General features: G+C 44.4%; 2 protein-coding genes across 2 annotated transcripts in view; both read right to left on the bottom strand.

Moving 5' to 3' along the window:
* The window catches only part of TLR8 (toll like receptor 8), a 37,937-nt gene extending 30,896 nt beyond the window's left edge, over positions 1 to 7,041 (bottom strand). The window contains exon 1 of the mRNA XM_030305203.1: positions 7,031 to 7,041. The gene's annotated coding sequence lies outside the window, so the exon portion shown is untranslated. The remainder of the gene's footprint in view (positions 1 to 7,030) is intronic.
* Positions 1,973 to 25,400, bottom strand: TLR7 (toll like receptor 7). The gene is made up of 2 exons (XM_030305202.1): positions 25,303 to 25,400; positions 1,973 to 6,473 (listed from the first exon to the last, which is right to left on the bottom strand). The coding sequence occupies exons 1-2, from the start codon at positions 25,303 to 25,305 to the stop codon at positions 3,324 to 3,326; spliced, it is 3,153 nt and encodes a 1,050-aa protein (XP_030161062.1). The 5' UTR covers positions 25,306 to 25,400; the 3' UTR covers positions 1,973 to 3,323.
* Between the last annotated feature and the right edge of the window lie 1,256 nt (positions 25,401 to 26,656).

Here is a 26,656-nt window from a genome sequence, read left to right as displayed (position 1 = left end):
GAAAGGCAGAGTACCGGATCTTATCCCATTTCTTAACTCATGTGGCTAAAATGTGACAGAAGTAGAAAGAATATGAATTTGAAGGTGGCAAAGAGCAGAGTCCGGCCAGTGTGACCCAGGGAAGGTCTTGCCGAGCTGATCGTGGAAGGCCGTGCTCACTGAGACAGATGGGGATTGACTCCGGGTGTGTGGGGGAAAGAGATCGGTTTTAAGCCAGTAGCACACACAAAACCACTGCTTCCAAACCGAAGATCCCCACCTGCAACCACTGCTCTTTCTCTTTGTTCTTGTGCACTCCACGAGGCTTGCCGTGGGCGTCTAAAGCCAAAAAGGAAACTGAGAGGGGGGGGGGGGGAAGCAAAAGCAGAAAGATGAGAGAGACGTAAAACCTAAAACAGCGTGAGCCTACCCTGTGGTCATCACTCTGTCGCCAGCACGGTGCACGCGTGACCCCCGTGTCAGCCGGCCACTGCGTACCGTCACGTCATGACTTTTTCTTTTCCACTTTCCCCTTCACTTGGTTGGTTGGTTGGTCAGCCCCCTGTTCTCCCTCATCACATGAACTCAGTCAGATGGGTTAATTTTCGGGCCTGGTGTTCTCCAAAGTGGTTCCCAGTGTTCTTTAGGGTCAAGAGCTCCATCTTCTAGCGGATGCGACTGGTGGTGTGTCCCATGTACCAACTGCTCTTGAGTACTGACGCCCAAAGCTCCAAGGAGGGACGCACCCCAAAGCCTGTCTGGTAAATATGCCTTTACCACGTGCAGAAGAGACAGAGGACAAATCGAACCTTATCCCCACCCCTGTGTTAAAATTGAGCCATAGGGGTGCCTGGGCGGCTCGGTGGGTTAGGTTTCTGACTCCTGATTTCAGCTCAGGTCATGATCTCACGGTTCGTGAGATCGACTGCCGAGCTGGGCTCTGCGCTGACAGCGTAGAGCCTGCTTGGGATTGTCTCTCTCTCCCTCTCTCTCTGCCCCCACCCCTGCTTGTGCTCTCTCTCAAAATAAATAAATTAATAAGCATTACTACACGTATTAACATTATTAAGAAATAAATAAAATACCTCGCAGGATGTGCAACCTGTTTCTTGCTAGGCCCATTAGTTTCCTGTGAGCCTGGGGAGCAACACGCCCAGGTTCTCAAGTTACCATCCTCCTCATGTACCCTATGTTTTCTGACTACGTTTAAGAGACCATCTACGCAGGCCTAAGAGTGTCCAAATAGAGCTGGAAATAGACGTGAGGATGGGGCCAGGAGACCTGACGCAGACACAGAGCTATGGTCACACTGATCCTCTCTCTCCTCTAGAGACCACAGACACTTGCTTTGCCTTCTGTCAGCCATAATATTTGCCCTGCCAAATGCTCCCCCTTGGCTTGGATCCCGCCAATGCCCAAGTCTTGCTGAGGCACGGGATGTGTCTGAGGAGGAAGGACACAACCTCGCAAGTCCAGAGGTGAAAGGAACCGGGGGCCAAGCCTTGACAGTGGTGTGGGATCTATGGAGAGTCCAGAGTCCCTTCCAGAATGGAGCCAACCAGACGGGTGTCAGCCGAGAAGCAGGACATTCAGAGCTTTGGAGGGCACCTGGCAGTACAGAACTCCACACAGAGCTCTCAGAAGGTTAAGAGTGATTAACCAAGATTACAAAGAATGTAACTGATGTCCTTGCAGTTGTTTTCTACAATAAACCCTGTACATAGCTTCATGTCAAAATATGCTGTGGTTTCCGAGATGCATGATTTTCAGTTTCCCTTCCTCTTAATCCATTTCAGAAGATGTTTAAGTTGTCTCCAAGTGCTTTATGGTTTATAAATCACCAAAATAACCTCAACATTATGTGTAGATGTGTTGTGATAGAAGAAACTTTATGATGGCCAAGAGCCGATTGTTATGATATTACCTTTGTTTTCACTGAAGAAGAAAGGCATCTGTTAAGTACAATAAAGCTTAAAGACATTGGCAAATAGTCGGTTCTTGCAGCTTATGTCTTTATTCATCTCATCCAGAGATTAATTTGGGAATTTGTGACCCTTATTGATTACAAGTCCTTTGGAAATAATTCATATACTGTGTATTTACAGCTATACTTACAACCCTTGGCATTTTGATACATGAGGAAAATACAATATCTCCCAACTAATGCTCTGAGATTTGAACCCATGCACACTATTTTCCAAAGGGCACAGACACCTCGGTAGGTCACTGTTTTCCTGAAATAAAGCAAAGTGATCAGGTTTCAAACTTTGAGCTCATGTGGCTTTATACCCAGTTGAAAGTATGTGTGTCTTCAGAATGTCTTGGTCCTTTCTATTGCTGCCATTGAGGGCGAAAGCTGGGGTTCAAGACTGAAGCTTTCTGAGTGCTGAGGTCTGTAAACCTTGGCTTCTCCTCCCCCATGCAATTTAAAGGAATCCAAAGAATTGTCATCCCTGCCTGATAACTATAAATAAATAAATGTTCTTGGGGGTCCTCCTTCAGAGTTTACCATCAAAACCATCCAATGTTAAAAATAACAATAATAATAAAAACCACCTAATGTTGATGGCTCAAGTTGGCAGATAATTACAGATATACGATATTAGTTAGCAAAGCAGTTTCAAAGACCATTGGATGAGGCAATTTTACTTTGGCTATAGTCCTTTTGCAATGCAGATAAAAATCTTTGTTTGAGTCCGCTCAGGATGCTGTATAACAAAATATCATCAACTGGATGACTTAACACTTTTTTCTCACAGTTCCAAAGGACAGACATCCAGGGTCAGAGTGCCTGTGCCGCCTGGTTCTGGAGAGGGCAACAGTCGATCTGTGCAGAAGGGGGCGCTAGGTGATGCAGAAGCAATCAGTTGCGTTCCCTGTGTTTTCATTTCACTAACTCTAGTACATTGTGATGTCATACACGTAGGCCCTGAGCATCTTTTACCCAACTTCCATACATAGCGGCACTTCTTAGGAGTAGAAGCACGATTCCTCTGAATTTCGTGATTGCGTGTGTATTTAATAATCACAAGAGAATTACAGGAGAATCAGAGCCTTATGTCCTCTCCTTGCCGCCCTTCTCCCAGTCGTGTCTTATACAGAAACAGAAAGGGGAGACTCAAGTGCCAATGGGGTCACAGAGAGATCGGAAAGATGATGTGATGCATTATAGAAATTCCATTTTTCCAATTCCTTTGTCATATATTGTGACTCTCCTCTCTGATGTGGACAATCCCAGGTCTTGGAGACTTTAACAACACCCTTTTAGTGAGGCATTCATGGGACAATCTAGACAGCCAAGCTTTTCCTTGGTAGGTCAGGCAGTCACGCTTGGCCAACAAGGGCTAGACCGTCTCTTTGAACACCTGACTATAGGTCACGTGATTGTCTGTGGCCAGGGCATTTTTCAGACACTGCCAGAAGTACGGGTGGGCCTGTGGGTTTGTCGGCCACTCAAGGACGGAACTCTTACACAGCCTCTTCCGGAGCTGGAGGAACTTGGATTTCTGAAGGGGCTTCTCAAGGAATATCAAGATAATTACGTCTACTTTTTCATCCATGAGCCTCTGATGGGATAAGTAAAATGCGATCTTAAAGTTCTCAGTCTTTGCATACTTGTTTGTCATCACAAACACCGTCTTTTTGCTAAGCTGGATGCTCTGGGAAAGGTTTTCCAGAACTGGCTGCCCTGGTAGCCAATCCCTTTCCTCAAGACACAGGTTAAAATGTTTCTCTCTTGGGTCTTCCAACTTGGCCACCAGCTCATCCAAAACCCACTCTGTCACTGCTGGGTCTTTAGTGTCATACACAACAAAGGCATCGTAGCAAGAATCCAGTGATGTCAGACGCTGATACCCCTTTATTTTGGCCTTACAGAAATGGTAACTATACCACACATCCCAGAAATAGAGGTGGTTTGCTGTTGTAATCACCATCAGAGAAAGAGCCACCGATACGGAAAGTGAAAACAGGATCAGGTTAGTCAGGTCTACCTCACAGGTATACAGATCCAGAGAGACCACACTCTGGCCCCTGTGTGCTCCTGGCCCCACACAAGTCACATCTGTGGCCAAGTAAGGAATAGTCACCTCTGTATGGTTAACCCACCAGACAAACCACACAGCATCACAGGTGCACAGAAACCGATTATGATGCAAAAGTAACATCTCCAGATTGTTGAGGACATTTTCTGGAAAGCTAGTCTTCTGGATAATCTGGATTTTATTTGAGCTGAGGTCCAGGTATCGCAACTGGAAAGCATCTTGTAGAAAATGCTTTGTCAGATGCCTGATTTGATTGTACTTGAGAATCAGTTTCTTGAGACTTCTGGAACAGTTGTATAATCTCTCAGGGACACTCTTCAGCTCATTGTAGCTGAGGTCCAAAGTTTCTAGATTCTTCAGATACTGGAGTCTTCCCCAGTTGAAGGACTTGAGCCCATTTTTGACCAAGGAGAGAGTCTTTAGTTTTGGAGGCATGCCATCAAAAACGCCAGAAGGCAAGAAACTCAGGGAATTTTCAGAGATGTCTAACTCCTCTAAGTTCAGCAGATTCTTGAAGAATTTTAAGTACCTGTTATCACCATCTCTCCATAAAACATCCAAATGATTTCCTCTGAATTCCAGAATTCTAAGAGACTCACTCTCCATGGTCCTGCTGGTGGACATAGAGATGTCATTGTTGTTCATCATGAGTTTCTTCAGAACTTTTAGGTTCTTGGTGAAGTTTAGCATGTGAGTAATGCCTTCTGATTGAAAGTAATGGCTATTACTACTTATATCTAGAATTTCCAGGTTGCGTAGCTCCTCAAACGCTGTTGAGTAGAGTAAATCAAGCCGGTTGTTAGAGAAGTCCAAATACTTCAACTCCACTAAAGGCTGAAATTCACTGCCATTGAGAGTTTGGCCAATGGTATTTCCTGACAAGTTTAGGCATTTGAGGAAAGACAGATGCTGAAAATCAGAGGACTTGACAAAAAATATATTATTTCTACTTAGGTCCAAGGCCTGCCCATACACATAACAATCTTTATTAAAAGGCAAGAAAGAGGGAGTCTCTTTGTTTTTGAACCTGCAACTCCTTGCATACTCATCATATCTGAAATAATGTAATGTTTCAAGGACCTGAGGTGCATTACCATCTACCGAAGTTCTGGTGTTAGAGCAGAAGCCAACTTCACTTGAATCTCCTGAAGGTGATATTTTATTCATTGAAAGATCTATGACTTTCAATGTTTTAAATTGTTCGAATATGCTGAGGTCAGCGATTTTTATGAAGTTAGTGCCAAGATCAAGAACTTCAAGATTGGAGAGACTACGTAACGGGGAGAGGTTATGGCTGCTCAGCTCCTTAAAGACGTATCCTTTGATCCGTAAAACTTTCAGGTTTTTCAGTGAAGAAAATGCATCCGATAGATTCAGAGTTGCACGATAGACCTGAAGTTCATAATTGAAAGACAGATCCAGTTGGACAAGGTTTTGAAGAAGAAGCAAAAATTTGGCATCCCCAATTTCTTTGGCCAAGAAGTTTTGTGAAAGATCTAGCTCCTTAAGTTTTTTAATGTTTTTAAACCATCTTTGGGGCACATGCTGAAGAGAGTTACTGTATAGACGTAAAACTTGTAATTCTGTCAATGCATCAAAAGCCTTCATGTGGATCTGTAGGGGAGAATTATTCTCACAGGGTGTACAAGGAAATGGGACATTGTAACAACGAGGGCAGTTTCCACCTAGGTCAAGAATTTGCAGTTGATTGAGGTTATGAAAATCATCTTCTTGGATTTTTGCAATGGCGTTGTTATAAAGATGGAGTTCTGTTAAAGTGGACGGCAATGTAGTGGGGACATATGTGATATTGTTATCTTTTAGGGAGAGCAATTTTAGATTTTTCAGACTCAGGAAAGCATCTTTTTCTATGAAAAATGAAACGTTGCAAGGATTGCGAAAATAACAGTTTTGGCCCAAGTAGAGTTTTTCTATGTTGGTCAGTTCTGTTAGGTTATTTTTCATGATACAAAAGATACTGTTGGCCTCAAGGCTCAGCAGCTGCAAGTTGGGGGGAAGACCCTCAGGTATTTCTAGAAGCTGGTTTCCATCCAGATAAAGGGATTTTAAGTAAGTGAGTCTACTAAAGCTTCTGGGTTTAATCTGCAGCCTCCTGGGACACATATTGTCTTTTGGCCCAAGTCGAATAGGTATACAGTTGCATCTGAAATCGATCTCTACCAGGTAGTCCAGCTGGTGGAAGGAAGCTGGAGAGATACCAGGTATGTGGTTGATGGTGAGGGTGAGGTTGGTGGCATTGGTAGGAATACCTTCGGGAATTTCTGTCAAATGCTTGTCTGTGCAGTCCACAATCACGTGGGCCTTTGGAGCATCTAGAGTGACATCACAGGGCAGAGTTTTGGGAAACCATCTAGCTCCAAGGAGTTTGGAAATTAGGATTATGTTAAAAAGGATAAGGGACTGTCTCTTCAATGTCCACACTGGAAACACCTGAAAGTATAAGAAAGAACAAATCACCATCATTCTAAATCGTTCTAAAATATACCAAGAATCAGATTTGAAAATTCCTATTTGCTGCCTCTCTTTTGCTACAGTTTAAAATAAACACATCAAGTCTTATTCTCCATTGCCTGGACGACATCTCCCACTCCGTGACTGTGTTTGTCCACTACTAAGGTTCATAATAATTTAGTTACATTTTTAGCTTTTAGCATCTTAGCCTTTCAGTTACATAGCTTTCAAAGTGATAGACGCACACTTTCCTATTCACTATTATTTAAAAATAGTGCAGTGGAAGAGCTATCAACTAGCTGCCAAAGTCTGAAATTTGGGGACGAAAGAATATTAAAATGAAAATACATTGGGACAAATAACACATTAAGACTTTAGTGCACTTACTGTTTGCGTGCTAAGCCTGCTCTGGTACACATTGCACATTACACCTCACAATATTCAAGGCTCTCAATATCCTAAGTAGCACTGCCATTCTATGAGCTGGCTTTCCTCTTGGATTGTTTTTGGAAATCCAAGATGATTTGGGCATGGACAGAGCACAAGTGAGGAAGGGGCAGAGAGAGGGAGATACACAGAATCCCATACACATTGGGTTTACATTACAGAAATGTGGAAAGGAGAGAGCAGAGCAGACAGTCAGGGAACCGTCCGGGTGACTCCTGATTGATCAAAGAGGATACTTATGGGGACGCCTGGGTGGCTCGGTCAGTTAAGCTTCTGACTTCAGCTCAGGTCACAATCTCATGGTTCATGAGTTGGAGCTCTGCATCGGGCTCTGTCCTGACAGCTCAGGGCCTGGAGCTTGCTTCGGACTCTGTGTATCTCCCTTTCTCTGCCCCTTCCTCACTTGCGCTCTGCCTCTCTCTCCGTTTCAAAAATAAATAAAACATTTTTAAAAATTTTTAAAAAGAGGATACTTATGAGAGTGAAAGGAAGGCAGACCTATTAAGAATTATGCTAAGACTAGGGGTACCTGGGTGGCTTAGTTAGTTAAGCATCCCAGTCTCCATGAAATTGAGCCCTGCGTTGGGCTCCGTGGTGACAATGCAGAGCCTGCTTGGGATTCTCTCTCTCTCCCTCTCTCTCTGCCCTTCTCCCACTCATGTGCTTGCTCTCTCTCCCTCTCTCTCTCTCTCTAAAAATAAATAAATGTTAAGAAAAAAATATATAATTACGCTAAGACTATTGACAGAAAACCAAGACTCTCTTAGGCAAACTGGGACATATGGCAAACTGCCCATAATGCTGATTCTTGGGCATCCAGATTTATCAGGGGAGAAACTGGGACCCAGGGGAGAAAGACCTTAAAAGGTAGTATGGGAAGTACTAAAGAGCTTTGCTAATCACCATATTAACTTGAACTTGCCCTGCCTGAGAGGGTGGTTTAACCAGGGACTTGCCCTCAAGTTTCAGGATCTCTATCACTATTTTACTCCAGAACACTGGTTTTAGTTTAACAGGTGCTTATCTATGGAATGATGTAGCCTGTGTCTCTACAACAAGCTTCTAGATCAATTAATGCTTTTGTCTTCCCCATTGACTGAATCAACCAAATATGGTGATATCTAATAAACCAAATGCCTACTTCCCTTAATTCCTCTAATACAAGGTAAATAAGCAAATTTCCCCCCAGCTTTCTTTTTTCTCTAATGAAAGATGGTTCAGAAGGATCTCAAAGAGCTTCTTCATGCACCTTGAGATGCCTAGAGTTGAAGTTAGAGGTACAACATTGTCTCTCTTTTTCTCTTTCACCACCCTGTCTCCTCCTCTTCCTCATTAAAACCATTCACTGAGTCCAGTTGACGTTCTTCATTGACCTCCTTGACATCCTCCTTGCTTTGCCATTTTAGCTAAAACTTCATCCTTGATCTCAGGCTCTTGCTCTTCCAATCCACCCAAACTATTAAGCTTCCCTAAGATTAATCAGATTACATTACTCTAAAGTCTTTCAAATTATTTTCTTTTTTCCCCCTTTTTTACAGAATGAGCCCTAACTTTGTGTCATGGCATCCAAAGTCTTCCAGTAATTGGCTTTATTTATACCTACTTGTCCAGGCTCAGCTGATACAACGCCCCTCTCAGCTTCTCTAGTCGCTAACCCCCAAGCCCAATGTGTAGCTCCCTGACTTGCAAGTCTTTTCACCTGGACTAGTCTGTTCTACCATTTCCACCCATCAAAATTCTAGTTATCCTTTCAGGCTATACTCCCCAACGTGGAGCACTCAGATCCCTGGGGAGATATGGCAATAGGCCAGGGGTTATAGGAAGCTCATAGATAAACGTGGTATATCTCCCTTGAGCATCGATCTTACTCAAAGATTTAGGAGAAATGTTCATCACTCAGGGAGGAGGGGTTGAGTCAAGATGGGAAAAGGAGAGATGCAGAGGGAGCTATTTTTATGGTCCCTGATTATGGGATCCCAGACCCTGGACCCCATCTCCAGCCACGCTTCTGCCAGAAGACATGATGAGTTCGTGAACCCCACTATTGGAAGGTAATAAGTAACGCTGCAAAGGGTGTTACTGTTGACCTGGGAGGTGAGTTGTGTTCTAAATGGGGCCAAATGAATAAAGGACAAATTATGAACCAGGTACCCTCTTATGAGCCCACTCCCACGAACCTAGATGAGATCCTGGGAAGAACTGGGGGGATCCCTAAATTAGCGAGTTAAAAACATGAAGTGATAGCCATCAACTGAGTTCTCCGGAATATGCCTAGTTTAAGTATTTCTATGATGGGGGGGGAAACGAATGCTCTAAGATGAAGGCAGTTGAGGTATAGGCATAATAAGAGTGGTTTAACAACCGCTGTCCTTCCCCCGCCCACATCTCTGATTTGTTAAGTCCTGATCTGCAGCATTTGCAAATTCCCATAATGTAAAGACTCCCACCATGGCCAATTTGCAACTGCCAGTGTGATGCCGTTCAGTGCAGAGTTGGGGAGGGATGTGCAGAATTGCTCTGGCAAGCCTGTATGAGCTGGGTCCAGCAAACCCTGACCTTAACATACCTGAGACAACGACCGTGAAATGACTCTACATATGGACATAGTATAAACTAGAATGGAAAATTAATCAGAAAGTCTCTTATCCTTCCATATTTCTAAACTTTTTCTTGCACTCGTCCACTTTTCTCCATGTCTACTGCCACCTCCTTACCCCCATTAGCCATTAGGTCTTACCCAGACTACCACAAGAGGCTCCAAAATGGTCCCCCAATTCTCTGTCTCCTCTACAAGCCATTCATCAAACAGCATGAAAGCATTCATTATAAATATGAGTCACATCAACTACAGTGACTTCCTATTACACTTTGAATCCTTATTATTGCTTATATCATGCATGCTCTGACTCCCACCCTACTTCCATGACCTTGAACCATCCTTCCCCTGTTTTGACCACACACCAGACATCTGGCCTATTTTCTGTTCCGCATTCGAACCAGTCTTGGCACCTGCTGTTCCCTCTTCCTGAAATTATTGTTCCCTTCCTCTTCCCACAGCCAGGTCATTCTCATCCCTCAGGTGTCTACATAAATAACACACACTCAGTCAGGCTTTCTCTAGTAAGCAGCACTTGCTATATTCTGAGCATCATTTTCAATGTTTCGATATATTAACTCATAAGAACCACATGTGAGTGGTACTACAGACCCTCAATCCTTACCCAAAACCTCTGGGGCTAGATGTGTTTTGGAACTAAGAATTTTTCAGATCTTAGAAGGTAATAGGATATACGGATCCACATGTTATGTAATGTTCCTACTGGGGCCTGGGGCAGTATCCCATCACCAAACACTTAAAATTTTGTGCAGTGAAACAAAGAATTATCCACACTAAGTGGGAAAGGAAGGAAGGAAGGAAGGCAGGGAGGGAGGGAGGAAGAAAAATCAAGGGAAGGAAGGAAGGAAGGAAGGAAGGAAGGAAGGAAGGAAGGAAGGAAACTAACTTACTCAAGTTCAGATCAAGATTCACATCCAAATGAATTCAAGTCGTATGTTTGCCGTTGACTGAGTGAGGACAAAGCTTTCAGTTTGGAGATTTTGGAATTACAGACCTCTATTATTATTTCCATTTTTCAGATGAGTCCATTGAGGCACAGAGAGGTATATATACTCTGTACTAGACTACTCTGCTTTATTTCCTTCATGGCCCTTAACACAATCAGCAATTATCTTGCTGATAATTTATGCGCTTATCTGTTTAATGTCTATCTTGCATGAGAATATAAGCACCAAGAGAGCAGGGCTTTGTGTGCCCTTGTGTAAAACAATGCCTGGCACTTAATTTGTGTTGCAGTATGTTTGATAAGCACATGAATAAAAGAGTGAATGCATGCATGAATGAAATAAAGCAAAATATTTCAAAGAAATTTCCCTTTGGAGTCAACTGCTTTAGGCTACAGCCCCAGACTCCCCAGGGGATAACATTCTATCTCTTCTATTTGCCCGGGGATTCCTTGGGGAGAAAGGTTTAAGAAGCTCCAACCCACGTTCTTGAGGACACTCTCTGGGATCAACCCAGACAGAAGTACCAACTCTGGCCAGATCAACCCAGCTCTGGATCGACGGTTGGAAGAACTGTGTGATCTACCTTGTCACTTCACCACCCTTGGCACGTTGTCTGCCTTTGCATCATTCAAGATAGGTGGCTACAACATCCATGTTACAAGAAGCCAGATGGAAGCAGATAGGAAGAAGGGGAACAGCCCCACCATTTAAGGATACACCCCCCAAATTGCCTATTTCACTTTCTCTCACATCACATTAGCTTTAACTTAGTCACACGCCATGTTTAGCTGCAAAGGAGGCTGGGAAATACAATCTTTTTTTCTGAGTGGTATATGCCCAATTATAAATGGCGATTCTATCAGTATGAGATGAAAGAAAGGGAAGGGGTCCCCAGGGTTGTTAGTCTGCTGAGATTCCGACTCCCGATTTCAGCCCAGGTCATGATTTCACGGTTGAGCCTCACATTGGGTTCTGCACTGGGCATGGAGCCTGCTTAAGAGTCTCTCTCTCTCTCTCTCTCTCTCTCTCTCTCTCTCTCTCTCTTTTCCTCCCTCCAACCCTCTGCCCCTCCCTAGCTCATGCTCTCTCTCCATCAAAACAAAAAAGAAGAAAAATATATTGGGAGATATAGAACAATCTCTGGACTTGATGAGGATGATAAAAATAATTAATTGCAAGTATCAAAAAATAGCCCATGGAATGAGAACATATAATTAAACTACACATATAGAAGTGTCAGCATCTTGTCTGGAAAGAACTAATGGTATTTCCAAATTGTATTGTATTGTATTGTATTGTATTGTATTGTATTTATTTTTAAAGATTTTTAAATTTTTTTTAATGTTTATTCATTTTTCAGAGATGGAAAGAGACAGAGCATGAGCAGGGGAGGGGCAGAGAGAGAGAGGAAGACACAGAATCCGAAGCAGGCTCCAGGCTCTGAGCTGTTCAGCATAGAGCCTGATGTGGGGCTCGAACCCACAGACCGTGAGATCATGACCTGAGCTGAAGTCAGAATGGTTAACCAACTGAGCCACCCAGGCGCCCCAGCTTTTATTATTTTTTTTAAACTTCTGTTTTTAATGTTTATTTTTGAGAGCGAGGAAGCAAGCGAGCAGGGGAAGGGCAGAGAGAGAGAGAGATGGAGGATTCAGAGAGGGCTCCGCACTGACAACAGAGAGCTCAATGCAGGGCTCGAACTCGTGAACCAAGAGGTCATGACCTGAGCTGAAGTCGATGCCTAACTGACTGAGCCACCCGGTCACCCCTGATTTTATTTTATTTTTTGAGTAATCTCCATGGACAACGTGACGGGGGTGGTGAAGCAACAGGGTAGGTGATCTCGAGTCGCCAGATCCTTGCATGACCTCCCAGAGCATAGTACAAATCAGGACGCTGAGCTACTAACCTCTAGGAGCTTCTGAGAAATCACAAAATTGTTATACTAAGCCCGTGTTCATTGGCTTTTCTACTCTACCAATGTAAACCCACTGTTAGCCACTGTGGAATTCAGAACTTGGCAGTAAATTGCTGCTCGTGGGAGAACCTAAAATATGGGATGTTGGTATCGGGCTATGAGCAAGATATATGTGTATATTGTAAAATGATCACAACAAGTCTAGTGAACATCCATCACCTCATATCGTGACAGCTGTTTTTCTTGTGATGGCAACGTTTAAGACCTATTCCCTTAGCAACTTTCCAAAATACAATTCAGTATTGTGAACTACAGTCACCATGAACGCCAACTGTTGACTTGTGGCTTTACTCTTAGGGGAAACGGTTTGGCAATATTCATGATGCGTGTTGATGGCTTCTTACTGTTTTTAGCAGTCTTAGGAGAGGCATGAGCTATGGCTGAAGTTAGCATCTGCGAGCAGTGATGGAAGGAAGTGAGGTTTTCTCTGCCGGCAGACTGAACTCTAAAGTTGATTAAGCCTTCCTTAATTTGGGGCCGGGCAGGGTTGAAAAAGCCCACTGCTTTACCGCAAATGAAGGCAGATGAATGGACAGAATCAAGAGCAGCCCTAAGAGAGCGCGAGTGCTCACATGCATTTTTCCAGCACTTTCCATTAAGTATTTTCTAGCAGACAATGAAAGTCAGTCCAGGGCAAGAATCTGACTAGCAGTGCTGCCTTGCCCTTGACTCCTACAGCCTCTGGGGAGTTGATGAAATTGAGAATGAGGAACATTGACAGAATACAGAATCTTTTCACTTAAAATGGTCTAGGGGAGCTGGGTGGCTCAGTCGGTTAAGCGTCCAACTCTTGGTTTCAGCTCGGGTCATGATCTCACGGTTTGTGAGTGGTTTGTGAGTTCGAGCCCCACATCAGGCTCTGCGCTGACAGCATAGAGCCTGCCTGGGTTTCTCTCTCTCCCTCTCATCTGTTCTCTCTGTCTCTCAAAATAAATAAACTTAAAAGAAATTAAAAAAACTAATAAATAAAATGGTCTAGAGCTGCTCGGTCTGATATGATAGCCACAAGTCATGTGTGGCCATTTGAATTTAAATTAATTAAAATTAAATGCAATTTTAAAATTCAGTGTCTCAGCTACACTAACTGTATTTCAGGTGCTCAAAAGGCACAGTAGGCTCGAGGTTACAGTATTCGAGTGTGCAGGCATACTGTAGAAAATTCTATTAGAGAGCACTGGTCTAGACCACGGGATGGCAAGCTTTTTCCAGAAGGGGCTAGAGAGTATATATTTTAGGCAAAATTGAGGCGATCATGTGGGTACTTCAATTACCATTAAGAATGTGACTCATTAAAGTTATAAAAACCCTCCTTAGCTCACGAACAATACAAAACAGGTGGTCAGAGTTGGCCCAAAGGCCGTAGTTTGCAAACCCCTGGCCTAGACAAAATCTTAGGCTGTACGAAACTCACGCATAGAATTAACTCTAAGCAAATTTAACCCAAGCCTGCCAAATATTAAAAGAAATTATACTGCTTTGAAAGCCTGTTAAGCGCCTTCACACACCGCTAATTTCCACCAGTGGCATTTAGCGAATGATTTCCTCGTCATTCCAATGCTAAGAACTAGGTTTGTTTACGAAGAGAGTGTAAAGCAGAGGGCACGACTCAGAGCTTGTGCTCTTGGCTGCTTTGTTATACTACTTTTCCAGAAGGCTCCATGTCAAGGCACGCAATCCTCCCTCTGGGTGGTGAACACTCTTATGTCCGGAACCTTGCTTGTCTTTACATGTACTCTATCGTTACGATGGCCTGCCACATGGTGAGCATGACATAAGTATTTGCTGAATAAATCAAGGCTTTGAACTTTCTTAAAATCCCATGGAAGACACACATTGAATGATCATAAATGGTAAAGTATTCCAAAGGTCAGACTGTTGACAAGGAAGCGAGGAGACACCAGGAGGGCTTGGCACCTCTAAAAAGAAGGGGTGAAGTGGGAAAGTACCCCAGAAGGAAAGGGGACAGTGTCAGAGGAAGGCATGGGAAGTGAAACTGCAGAAGGCCCCTTCCTTGGTCCTTTCTCAGTTCTGTCGCCTTGAACCTGAAACCCCAGTAAGAATGGCGAGCTCATTTGTCTCTCCTGGGAACAGGCATATCCGGAACGGGACTGTCCCTGTCCTATGCTCAGTAGTTGAGCCTCAGCCCAGCTAGCCCTTGGAATGTTCTATGGCAGACGGGCCGTCTCCTGGCTCTCTGTGCCGGCTGTACCAGGAGCTTGGAACTCAGAGATAGCAGATAGACAGTGACAGGCTGGGTTCTGAAGAAGCAAAGGAGGGGGAAAAATTGACTCAAGGAAGAAAACCTTCCCAAATGTGTTAAAGAGAAATAAGGAGCACCTGGGCGGCTCCGTCGGTTAAGCGTCCGACCTCGGTGAGGTCATGATCTCACAGTTTCTGAGTTTGAGCCCCGCATCGGACTCTCCGCTGTCAGCGCAGAGCCTGCCTCAGATCCTCTGTTTCCCTCTTTCTCTGCTCCTACCCTGCTCATGCTCTCTCTCTCTCAAAAATAAAATAAGTATTTTTTAAAACGATAAAGAGAAATAATACCTTTTGAGGCTTCCAAATTTAAAAAATATTCTTGAGAAGATGATTGAAAGATGTGAAGTTTTCCTTTATTCCTTAAGTGGAAATGTCCCCTTTCAAACCACTGGGAACTACCTGCTTAACAGTAAAGTGGGGACCTTAGCTTCAACAAAATTCAATATAAGAGTTTGCTCAGTGCCAAAGGGGCTCCTGGGTGGCTCAGCCCGTAGAGCATCCAACTCTTGATCTCAGGGTCATTGAGTTCAAGCCCTACATTGGGTGTAGAGATTACTTAAAATAAATAAGTAAGTAAGTAAAAGTCTTCAAACAGAGCTCACTCAGTGTTGAGCCGGCCCTATATTTTCATCTGCTACAAATAATTCACGTTATTTTGTTTTGTTTTGGTTTTTTGGGCCACGATTGCCTAAAGACATGTGCCTTTCAGTAACGTGATTTGTAAACTAACGTAATACACCATGACATACACCAGGCTCAGCTTCGGCTGCAAATCCCAGCTAACTACACATGCAAATCCACTGGGTAAATCCAGATGCTCAATTAGCGAGCTAACTGGTCAAGAAGGGAATGTTTGATTTTGTATGCACAGGTGTTCTATTCTCTCAGTAAATCGCCTCTTCTTGTGAAAATGGAAAATGTCGAATTCACACTGAACGGTCACCAGACGGCCATTTGCTTTTTTTTTTTTTTAAACAATGGTGTGGCCTTTTCTCGTGTGCTTATTACGTGCCAGATGCTGAAGGAGACACAGTGTTGCTAGGACATCACTAAGCCCTGACAATAAAGTTGAAAGGACATATAAATATTCCCATCTCACTGATGGAGAGGCAGAGATCAGAGAAGCAACTTCGAACCAAGCGTCCAAGTGCATATGCTGAGCAATCATCTTCAAGGTGCTTCACACAGTTACAGCAAACACACTTGGCCTGTGTCTGTATCGCAGTGTATTTCTCTTTCGGTTCAAGGATTCTTAGCACTGTGATGTGTCCATATTGTGCTACTTAGAGTTTTCATAAGGAAATCTGCCAAATACCAAAAGGAGGGATTTACAATTTGAGTGGGACCAACTTGAGGGAAAAAGAGAGACTTTTCGGATGATACACTTCTGATGGATTCCATCTGCTGTCCAGCAATGCTAGGTCAGGGTAGTTCATGAATCTGTAAACTTACAGGCATGCTCAGGTTTACATTCACAAAAGAATTATATGCTCACACAGCTATCCAACACACATATTGAGTATGTAACCTACACAAAAGACTGTGCTAGGCCAAGGAGGGGAATACTGGGGAGTCAGACACCATTCCTGCCCAGCTAGGAACCAAATCCCTCTACTACTGCCGCTCAGAGGCCACGTGTGTCTCCTGAGCTGGGAGATCTCTGCTGTTGGGGCAATCCAGGTGGGGCAAACAATGTTGCAGACAAAGGCTAGTCAGGCCGAAAGGTAATGCTGCCTGCCTCCCCTTCAAACAGAAGCTTCAAGAAACCCTTCAAAGTGCCAAAACACATCCTTGTGGCTGCATCCGTTTCCTGGCAGGACTTGAACTTGCATTCAGAACCGAGTTCTCCTGATCCGAGACCCACATTTGCTTCCCACCCACAGGTCTAAGGCTGGAGGCTAGGATGGCGAATAGGGAAACATGCTGTCCAGGAAGCTGGGAACGGAGTCAGCCTCTCAATCTGCTGCAGGGCTACTGACTAAACGCTCGTAAACCTTGACTTTCTCATCCACAAACTGTGTGGGTTGAGCCAACGGACCTCCACGCTCCTTTTCTATTGTGCTTACTCGATGCTTCTGAGCCTTGGCCTGGAGCCCCCTGAAACTTATCTGCCTGTGTCTGACCTCAGCTGTGAGTCTTCCTAGATCCCCAGAAGCTCAGGCTGCTGCCGTTTCAAAATGATCTAAGCAAGGCTTCCAACCACCATGAGCCTCCTAAGGATTCCACAGAGATGAGAAAACAACAACTAGCACATCTTTTTATAATAAGCCTTATATGTCTTCAAGTGACACTGTTTTGTGAGTTTTATTCAGCTTTCTGAAACAGTAAGGCTGGGAAGAACTGGATGAGGATCTATCAACTGGAGGAAATGGTTAAAACTGAGAAACCACCCATAGCGGAACACCAAACATCTCTTTAAAAAGAATGTGGGGGCGCCTGGGGGGCTCAGTCACTTAAGAATCCAGCTCTTGATTTTGGCTCAGGTCCTGATCTCAGAGTCCCTGAGTTCGAGCCCCGGGTCAGGCTCTGTGCTGACAGTGGGGAGCCTCTTGGGATTCTCTCTCTCTCCCTCTCTCTCAGCGCCTCCCGTGCTCTCTCTCTCTCTCTCTCTAAATAAAATAAACTTTAAAAACTAAAAATAAAAAGAATGTGGTAGACCTATAGGTATTGACATGAAAAGCTGCACAAGATATGTTATTCAGTTATAAACAAAATGAATTTTTAAGGCAGCATGAAAATAACATAGCATATGAACCCTTTATGATGAATAAAGATACAAATATTTGATTTGTACTTGCAGCGAAAAATACAGAAGGACACATTAGAAACTCAACAGTGATTTTTTCTGGGAAGGGGTAAGAAAGGGAGCCTCTGCGGGGTAGGAAAGAACATGCTATATCCTCTGTTCTTTGAGTTTTTAAATAAAGAACAGGTATTCCTTTTATTTTTAAAAACATCTTAGGGGCGCCTGGGTGGCGCAGTCGGTTAAGCGTCCGACTTCAGCCAGGTCACGATCTCGTGGTCCGTGAGTTCGAGCCCCGCGTCAGGCTCTGGGCTGATGGCTCGGAGCCTGGAGCCTGTTTCGGATTCTGTGTCTCCCTCTCTCTCTGTCCCTCCCCCGTTCATGCTCTGTCTCTCTCTGTCCCAAAATAAATAAAAAACGTTGAAAAAAAAATAAAAAAATAAAAACATCTTAAAATTTGCATAGCAGGGGCGCCTGTATGGCTCAGTTGGTTAAGCGTCTGACTTCGACTCAGGTCATGATCTCACAGTTCGTGAATTTGGGCCCCGCATTGGGCTCTGTGCTGACAGCATGGAGCCTGCTTCAGATTCTGTGTCTCCCTCTCTCTGCCCCTCCTAGGCTCACGCTCTGTCTCTCTCTCTCTCTCAAAAATAAATACACATTTAAAAAAATTAAAGATTGCAGAGCATGTAATAAAACCTTATTATAATAATGTGAAAGTAAATTGTGAAAAATGAAAATTTCAACAAGTATCTATTGATACCTGCTATGTGCCAGGTACCCACTTCTAAGCGTTGGGTCACATCAGTGGACCAAATAGAAAAGATTCCTGCTCTTCTGAAGCTTACATTCTCCAAATAATAAACAAAAAATATAGAACTATAATCATCACATCAATGTTAGGTGACAAGGTTATAGAAAAAGGAAGAGCAGGGTGGGCTTGTGGCCATAAATACAGTGGTTTGGGGGGACATCATTGAGAAGTTGACATTTGAGCCTAGATCTCAAGGAAAGGAGGAAGTTGACCATGCAGCTCTATTAAGGGGGTTAGGGGTGGAGGGGGGGGGAAGCATTCCAGGCAGAGGGACAAGCCTAATGCAAAGGCCCCCAAGGTGGAAACATGCTGGAATATTCAAAAGATGATGACAAGACTGGTGTGCCCTGAGCAAGGGGAGTTGAAGAATGATAGGAGATGAGGTCAAAGAGGGAGGGCCCCCAGCCTCTCGCCAAGCACGCAGGGCCTTGCCAACCATTCCAAGGATGATGGTTTTCCTCTGAGTGGAATGCGGTTCCGTGTCAAGCTTACGAGCTGAAGAGTGATGTGGCCTGACTTACATTTTAGAAGATCCGTGCTGTTGTGCTGTGTTGAGAAGAGACCGTGAGGAGGTGAAGGTGGAAGGACTGAGACCAGTCAAGACGCTATGACAGCAATTGAAGCAAAAGGCCCAGTTGGCAAGGGTGGAGGTGGTAAGAACGTGCCAGATACTGGATTACATTTTGAAGGTGAAGCCAAAGAAAATACGACTTCAAAGTTCTTAGAAGGATGATGGATTGGAAACAGCAAACATTTCTGGGAAATTTCCTGCAAAGGGGAACAAAAACACTGGCAGGTGTTCCCAGGGCCAGGAGGGTCAAGAGGATTTATTTTAGGACAAGAGAAATAATAGCACGTTGTGATGCTGGTGAAAATGAAAAAACAAACAAAAAAAAAACACCAAAAAGCATTGATGATGATGATGATGATGATGAGTACTCAAACATTGATCCTGAGCAGGAGAGCAGGGAGGACACCTAGCACACCAGCATGGAGACTGGTCTTAGCTAGGAACAGAAAAAATTCTCATCCTCAGTAGAAGAGTCCACACATTTGTTGACAAATCTCCTATCCTCCTTTGAGGTTTTTGTGAGAATTTGCACAGAGAGCAGCAGAAGTGATGCCACAGGACTTCCAAGGCTAGGACAGAAAAAAGGTGATAGGGTTTCCCCCTCACCTAGTGCTCGTTCTCTCTTGATCTCTCTGTCTCTCTCCCCACTTTCTTTAAAGCCCTGAGCCACCAGCCTTGTAAGAAACCTGGCTACACTGCAGCCGCCATATTGGTGAGACTACCTGGAGACAGAGACCCCCCCTGAGCAGCCCCAGCTGGCAGCCGTTGAGTCTCCCTGCCTGGGCACAGACCTGTGAGGGAGCGAGTTTTCAGGTGAGTCCAGCCCTGGGCACTGACTGTAACGGTGTGAAAGACCCAGCATCAGAGCCACCTAACTGAGCTCAGTTGGCCCTTGAGCCCACCACACATAAGAGTATATGATTGTGGGATGCCTGGGTGGCTCAGTTGGTTAAGCATCCAATTCTTGATTTTGGCTCAGGTCATGATCTCATGGTTCATAGGATCGAGCCCCAAATCAGGCTCTTTGCTGACATCGCAGAGCCTGCTTGGGATTCTCTCTCACCCTCTCTCTCTCTGCTCCTCCCCTGCTCATTGACTCTCTAAATAAATAAGTAAATAAACTTAAAAAAAAAAGTATATGATTGTGGTTGTTTTACACCAATGCATTTTGGGGTGATGTGTTAGGCAGCGACGGGGAACTGGATAGGTGGTCTGGCAGGACATCCAGGTACAGAAGCTCTAGGTAGGCGCACAAGGAGGAGGGAACATGTGGATATCCTCTTCCAATGGCTGCAGTGTTCTCGGTGAAGTGGGAAGCAAGCTTAGCAGCTATGAGTGAGAAGACAGCAGATGTGGAAGACAGAGGAGAAGGAGGACAGGACCCTCCTGGAGGCCCAGGCAGACACTGCACGAGGAAATCAGTGTGATTACCTGCTGGCAACAAGGAACCACCCCCAACCCCCTCATCTTTTTGCAGGTAATTTGCCTTCCCCTTGGGGTCTTTCTCACACACTCTGCATGGCTACACTCTGCTTAGATTTAATTCCTCTCAGCAAAATTCCTCTCAGAAGGAAATCCACCTTGAGATGGGAATATTGGAAGCCTGGGAACAGTTACTGTTCTGCTCACCGCCACGCCTTTACCAGCCAACCCATCTGAAGGCCAACATACTGAGTGCCCCTGGGGGCTACTAGGTGCCAGGCTTCGGGGGCAACAGCTCCATGGGTTCACCTGCTCCTCCAGTCTATCTGCAAGATCACACGGGCAGGAAAAGAGCCAAGTGGCCCAAGTTGGAAAGGAATTATTGGAATATGCATTTCTGGTGGTGGGGGTGCTGAAGGCAAGCTGGGGAAGCGAAGGATTTCATATTACAGCGGGAATCCTGCGAGTGGCCAGGCTGGGTTGAACCAGAGCTGATGGCCAGCTGGAAAATAATGGGAAAGGGACACAGGAGAGGCAAGGAATGAGTAGAAGAGCAGTCGTTGGACACCCATGAATTTGAAGTCACAAACCTATTGCCCTGTCGATACTGAAACCGCGCTGTGGGATTAGAAGTACCAGAAAGTCTAAAGCTTGTTTTCAGACAATTGTTTTTTCCTCAAGGTCAACTGATGTGGTTCTAGCCGGTGAACCAGCAAGGCCCTGTATTCCTTGCTGGAGATCAGGAGCCCAAGACCCTGCTCAGTTTACACCCGCAACTTCTACAGCCCTTTCCCCGTGTCCGACAGTTACCCCTGCTTCCTTAAAGTGTTAAAGTCTCCGTCCCAGGAGGAGCACACGCTTAACATAAGATGCTCCTGTACGTCTGTTTTCTAAGTACACCTGTTTTGCAACCTTGTGCCCACCTTGACCTGTGATGACAAAGCTCCCCTTTCTGAATATTCATCCTAACCCTAAGTAAAAGGAACCCACTCACATCTGCTTAGGGGCTTTGAAAGTCATTCTCCGTGGTCTCCTTATTTGCTGCAAATAAAGTTTTCTTAGTGTGACCACACCACCTGGTGTAGTCTATCTGTAACTCACCAAGGAGGGAACGCCCATTAACTGGGTAGGGCACTGAATTGTTTGATAACTGGAGAGTGATATGGACATCACCATGGGTGCTAACCAAACACCATGAGCAAGGAAGTTACTTCACTTTGGTGAATCATTTTATTTCAGGAGCCTCTGATTTCCTTGTTTTTCTATTTGTTTGGTAGACTGAGCCTCCACTTGGAATTTCCCTAATAAATTTATGACAAAATAGCTCCCCCTTCCCCCCCCTTTTTTTTTTGCAAATTTCAAAAACATTTCTCATTGTAGGCTAATCTCTGGAAAGTGTAATTATCTTAAATACCAAAGTCTCATTATGTAACCAAAAACAAAACAAAAGTAAGTGTAAGGATATAACCCACATACTTTAAAAATAGACTTTTCATCATTTACTTCCTATCATTTTTAGCCCAACAGACTTAGTTTTCAAAATAAAAGAATAAAATGCTATATAGTAGTCTTACATAAATTAGGTACTCAACAGCTATTACACGTTACAACAGGCACTAAAGACCATGAGATATTAAGTCTTATTTGATCATATACTCTATCCGCTTGTTTTCCAGAATCCGCCACGGTACGCTTTTCCTCTATGGGGCCAGTTAGCAAGTATTTTCTGTTTTGCAGGCTGTATGGTCTCTGTCACAACCACTCAACCAACGAGTAGGTTGCCATTGTAGCGTGAAAGCCGTTATAGACAATATCTGAACAAACAAGAAAACTATTTGTGGGCACCGAAGTTTGAATTTAATGTACTTAGGATGGGTCATAAAATACTATTCTTCCTTTGACTTTTTCAATCACTTAAAAACATCAAAATTTTCAGGGCGCCTGGGTGGCTCAGTCGGTTGAGCGTCCGTGGTCACCATCTCACGGTTCGTGGGTTCGAATCCCGAGTCGGGCTCTGTGCTGACAGCTCAGAGCCTGGAACCTGCTTCAGATCCCCTGTCTCTGTCTCCCTCTCTCTCTGCCCCTCCCCTGCTCACGCTCTCGTTCTCGTTCTCTGTCTCAAAAGTAAAAATAAACATTAAAAAAACAACAACATAAAAGCTTTCTTAGCTTGTAGGCTGTACAGACATAGGCGGCAAGCTGGGGACCGGCCATGGCGCACCGCCCAGCCCTAAGATTTGGCAAGCTTCTGAGACAGAAGCGAGCTGTTCTTGGGGTGTGAAGACACTGGTTGGTTAATCTGTAATGATTGCTTTTAATTTTAGCACAATCTTTCAAATTTCTAAATGATGAGATTTCTTTAATTTAGTAAATAAATTTCTGGTTACCTCTTTGCTTGGGCACAAAGAAATTTGCTACAGTGAAGAGTGGAATAATGTTTTTACTTGTAAAACTGCCAGACTACGGTTACATATCAGCATATGTCTTTCTAATACTGCTCTCCATGTCCTGTGTCTATTACACAGAGTGAGGAGCATTCCAGCCTTAGCTAGAGCTTTTTTGGTGGAAAGATTGCATTGAAAATTTTTAAATATTTTATTATTTACTTTTGAGAGAGAGAGAGAGAGAGAGAGAGACAGAGCATGAGCAGGGGAGGGGCAGAGAGAGAGAGGGAGACACAGAATCCGAAGCAGGCTCCAGGCTCTGAGCTGTCAGCACAGAGCCCGGCACGGGGCTCGAACTCACAAACCAGGAGATCATGACCTGAGCTGAAGTCAGATGCTTAACTGACTGAGCGCCCCATGAGCTCCTGAAAGGTTGGATTTTAAATTCTTATTCAGCCACATGAGAGCCCTCTCACTTTGGTGGATCGGTTTACCTCAAGAGCCTCTTGATTTCTCAACTGTAAAATGGTTAGAATGCTCTTTTGTGAAACTATTAAGACAAATAGGTAACACATGTGTTCATGTAAACCATCTTCACAGATTAACCAACAGTGAGGAAGCATCTAGTGTGCACAGATTAAAAACATCAGGAAGGGGTGCCTGGGGGTGCTCAATTGGTTAAGCGTCCAACTCTTGGTTTTGGCTCAGGTCATGATCCTGGGGTTGTGGGATCAAGCCCTGCATTGGGCTCCGAGCTGAGTACTGAGCATGGAACCTACTTGAGATTCTCTCTCTCTCTCTCTCTCTCTGCCCTCTGCCCCTACCCTGCTCTCTCTAAAATTGAAAAAAATCACATGAGAAATATATGCTACTTATCAATTTCTAGTTTGCTGTTTTCATTTGCCACTATTATAAGTACTTTCTTAGGTCTTTCAGTGTTCTTTTAAAAAACATGATTTGGTGGTTACACAACATTCCATTTAATGGGTGACCACGATTAAGTAACCCCTCCTCAACATCCGGCATGACATATTCTCTTTGCCATGCTGCATAGACTATCTTCATAAATTATTTGCCACCTCCTTGATCATGTCTTTAAGAAGGGTTTCTAGAAGTGGAGTTTCCAGATCAAAGGATAGGACATATAACTATTAATAAGGTTGAATAAATTTCCCCGGGGCTTTCTGGCCTTTTGTATGTCTTCTTTTGCAAATTGTTTCCACTTCTTTTCTTACAAAAGATATACCAGTTTCTCTCTTTCTCTTCAGTGGTAAGGTATCATAATGGAAGTTCACATTTATGGGGCTACAGCGTGGCTCCCGGAATCAGGCCATCCAGCCAAGACCACTCAAGCTCTCGAACCTCCCGAAGCCCCAGTTCCCTCATCTGTGCCTCACAAGGCTGCTCTGAAGCTGAAACAGATCCACAGACATCAAGCCCTTAGCATGACGCTGGATGTCTAGTAAGTGGTCAGTAAATGCGAACGGTCTTTATTATCACCAGTCCCCTTATTCCATCCCTCAAGGGGCAAAGGCAGATGTGGGCAGGGGTTTGCATAAAAACAGACCTCTGAGTTTCTAGGAAATGAAACTATAAGCAGCGGTTTCCTTTGTAACATAGTTCCCCTCCCCTCGCACCGTGGTTAACTCTTCATTAGACCGTAGACACAAAATGAGCCTTGACGCCAACATGGAGATCTAGAAACCAGAGTGGGCTCCCACTGAATGCACGCCATCATATCTACTTTGGGTGACAAAATCATTTCGGCAAAAGGCCACTGATGTCCTTTTCTGATTAATTTTTGGCATCCCTAATAGCTCACACTGCCCACGAAGAACTCAAACACGTAGCCTGTTACTTGAGCCTCACAACAGCCCTGGAAGGCACCTCTCAGTCACTAGGCCTTGACTTTTGTGTTTCTGGGTCCATCTGCCCAGTTTTAGCATGAATCCTCTCAGGTCCATTTAACGAGAATCCCTCACCATTGATCTCTGATCATCCCGGGTATCTGACACAGTCCCTCATCCCCTAACATCCTCCAGGTGACAGCCAATCTCCCTGGCCTGCCTTCCGCAAGAATCCTGGTAAGCCCACTTATCCAGAAGCCACCCCCACCCCTGATGTTTTGTCTTAGTCATTTTCTACCCACAGACCGCCACTCTGCTCCTTGGCTATAAATCCCCACATGGCCGTGCTATGCTGGCAACGGAGTCCAGTTCTGTACCGAGGCCTCTTTTCCCCCAATTCCATTTGTTCCTGAACAAAACCCGTGGTTGCAAGCCGTAACGGCTGTCCAGTAACTTCAGTGATTTGTACGGTTTCAAAGCCAACGACGTAGGATGCACAAATTAGACCCACAGAAGTGATTTCCCCAATTCAAACATCTGTTCGTCCTCACTACAGCCCGCCTGAATGCTTACAGGAAGTTGGACAGACCTAGCCTTGATTAATCTGCAATTATGAAATGCTCCCATGGTTAATCCTGATTATGAAACACCACGAAGAAGTTTCCTCCGCCAATAACCAAAATACAAATTCTTAAACATCTCTCTTGCCAGCTGGTTTCAGTACTTCCCCCAAGGATTACAGATAACACTTCTTTAGGGAATCTCTTGACTGTTCTTACCATGTTCAGTCTTCCTCCACGATGAAATCTACAAGTCCGGTTGGAGAGAGCAGAGCATGAAAGGTGTCACGATCGGCCTGAGATGGACCCAAGAGCATCAACTAAGATAAAGAGAAAATACCAAATTGTGCATTTCAAAGATGGTAACATACTGTAGCTCCAAAATATGCTGGGGACATCACTCTAAAACGTGCTGTCGCAAACAGCCATCAATGGTGTTTCCTTCCTCCGAGTTATGTAAACTAGAGATACGCTCCAGAAAACCATTTCTATTATTATTAAACATCTGGCTTTATCTTCAAGGAACTGACATTTTAGACTACCAAAATTTTTCTTTAGATTTACAGAGGATTTTTTTTTTTTTGGCATATGATTTGGGTTCCCTCCCCTCCCTTCCCCACTGAGAATGGCTCATACACCTAATTAGTTACATTATCCAAATTTGTCCCTATGCTCAAAATACCTTTTTTTTGGTTGCATGGAGTGATCTATGTCTGGAGGCTTCTGAGATGAAGAGATGGTCTTCAGGAAGCATGGAGTCCCAGAGGCTCCAGGCTGCCAGCCCTAGAGTTTCCAAGTGCAAAGACAAAGTTGGGGGTGTTAGGGGAGGAGCATAACTATTTAAACCACCCGAGACATGAAGTTTGCAGAAGCACCAGGTTCCTCTTACTTCTCCCACCATACCCAGGGCAATGCCTTGTCTAAATCCAAACAACCCGGTTGACCAACCTTCCTTCCTTTTTTGTAGGTGACTTTCTCAGCCTCACCACTGTCGACCTTTTCGGTGAGAGAATTCTTTGTTGCGTTGGAAGATGTTGACCAGCATCCCTGACCTATACTCACCAGATGCCAGTGGCGCTGCCCTTCCAGTTGTGACAACCACAGATGTCTCCAGACGTTGCGAAATATCCCCTGGGGATCTAAGGCACCCAGGTTGAGAACCACTGTTCTGTAGATAGATATCTGAGAGACAGGTCTAAATTTACCTTGCTCTGTCTTAGGCCCCCCTGAGAGACAGATCTGCCAGCTGGTTGACTCACTTCAAGAGAAAAGGTCAGCTGCATTTGGAGTCTAGTGTCATATAAAGCCCTGTTTCTGGAACTGGGGTCCTCGCGAGAACGGTTCCTTTCTTAATGGATTATTGGGTCCTTTTGTGGGGACAGTCAAAACATCCGTAGTTATGTTTAAAGTTCTTCGGTCCACCTCATCGACCCGGAGAGAATTGGAAAACTGCAGGTTGGCGTGGGGGAAATCAGCTGAGAGTGATCAGGGTTAATATACTGTAAAGTCCCTGGTACCCCGGATCAGCTGATAAACCTATTAGAGAGAATAAAAACGGAGATCTTTCCGAGGG

Source organism: Lynx canadensis, chromosome X, assembly GCF_007474595.2.
Source record: "Lynx canadensis isolate LIC74 chromosome X, mLynCan4.pri.v2, whole genome shotgun sequence".
Taxonomy (NCBI): Eukaryota; Metazoa; Chordata; class Mammalia; order Carnivora; family Felidae; genus Lynx; species Lynx canadensis.
The sequence above is the reverse complement of the archived record's forward strand: the minus strand, read 5'-3'. Positions and strand labels throughout refer to the sequence as shown.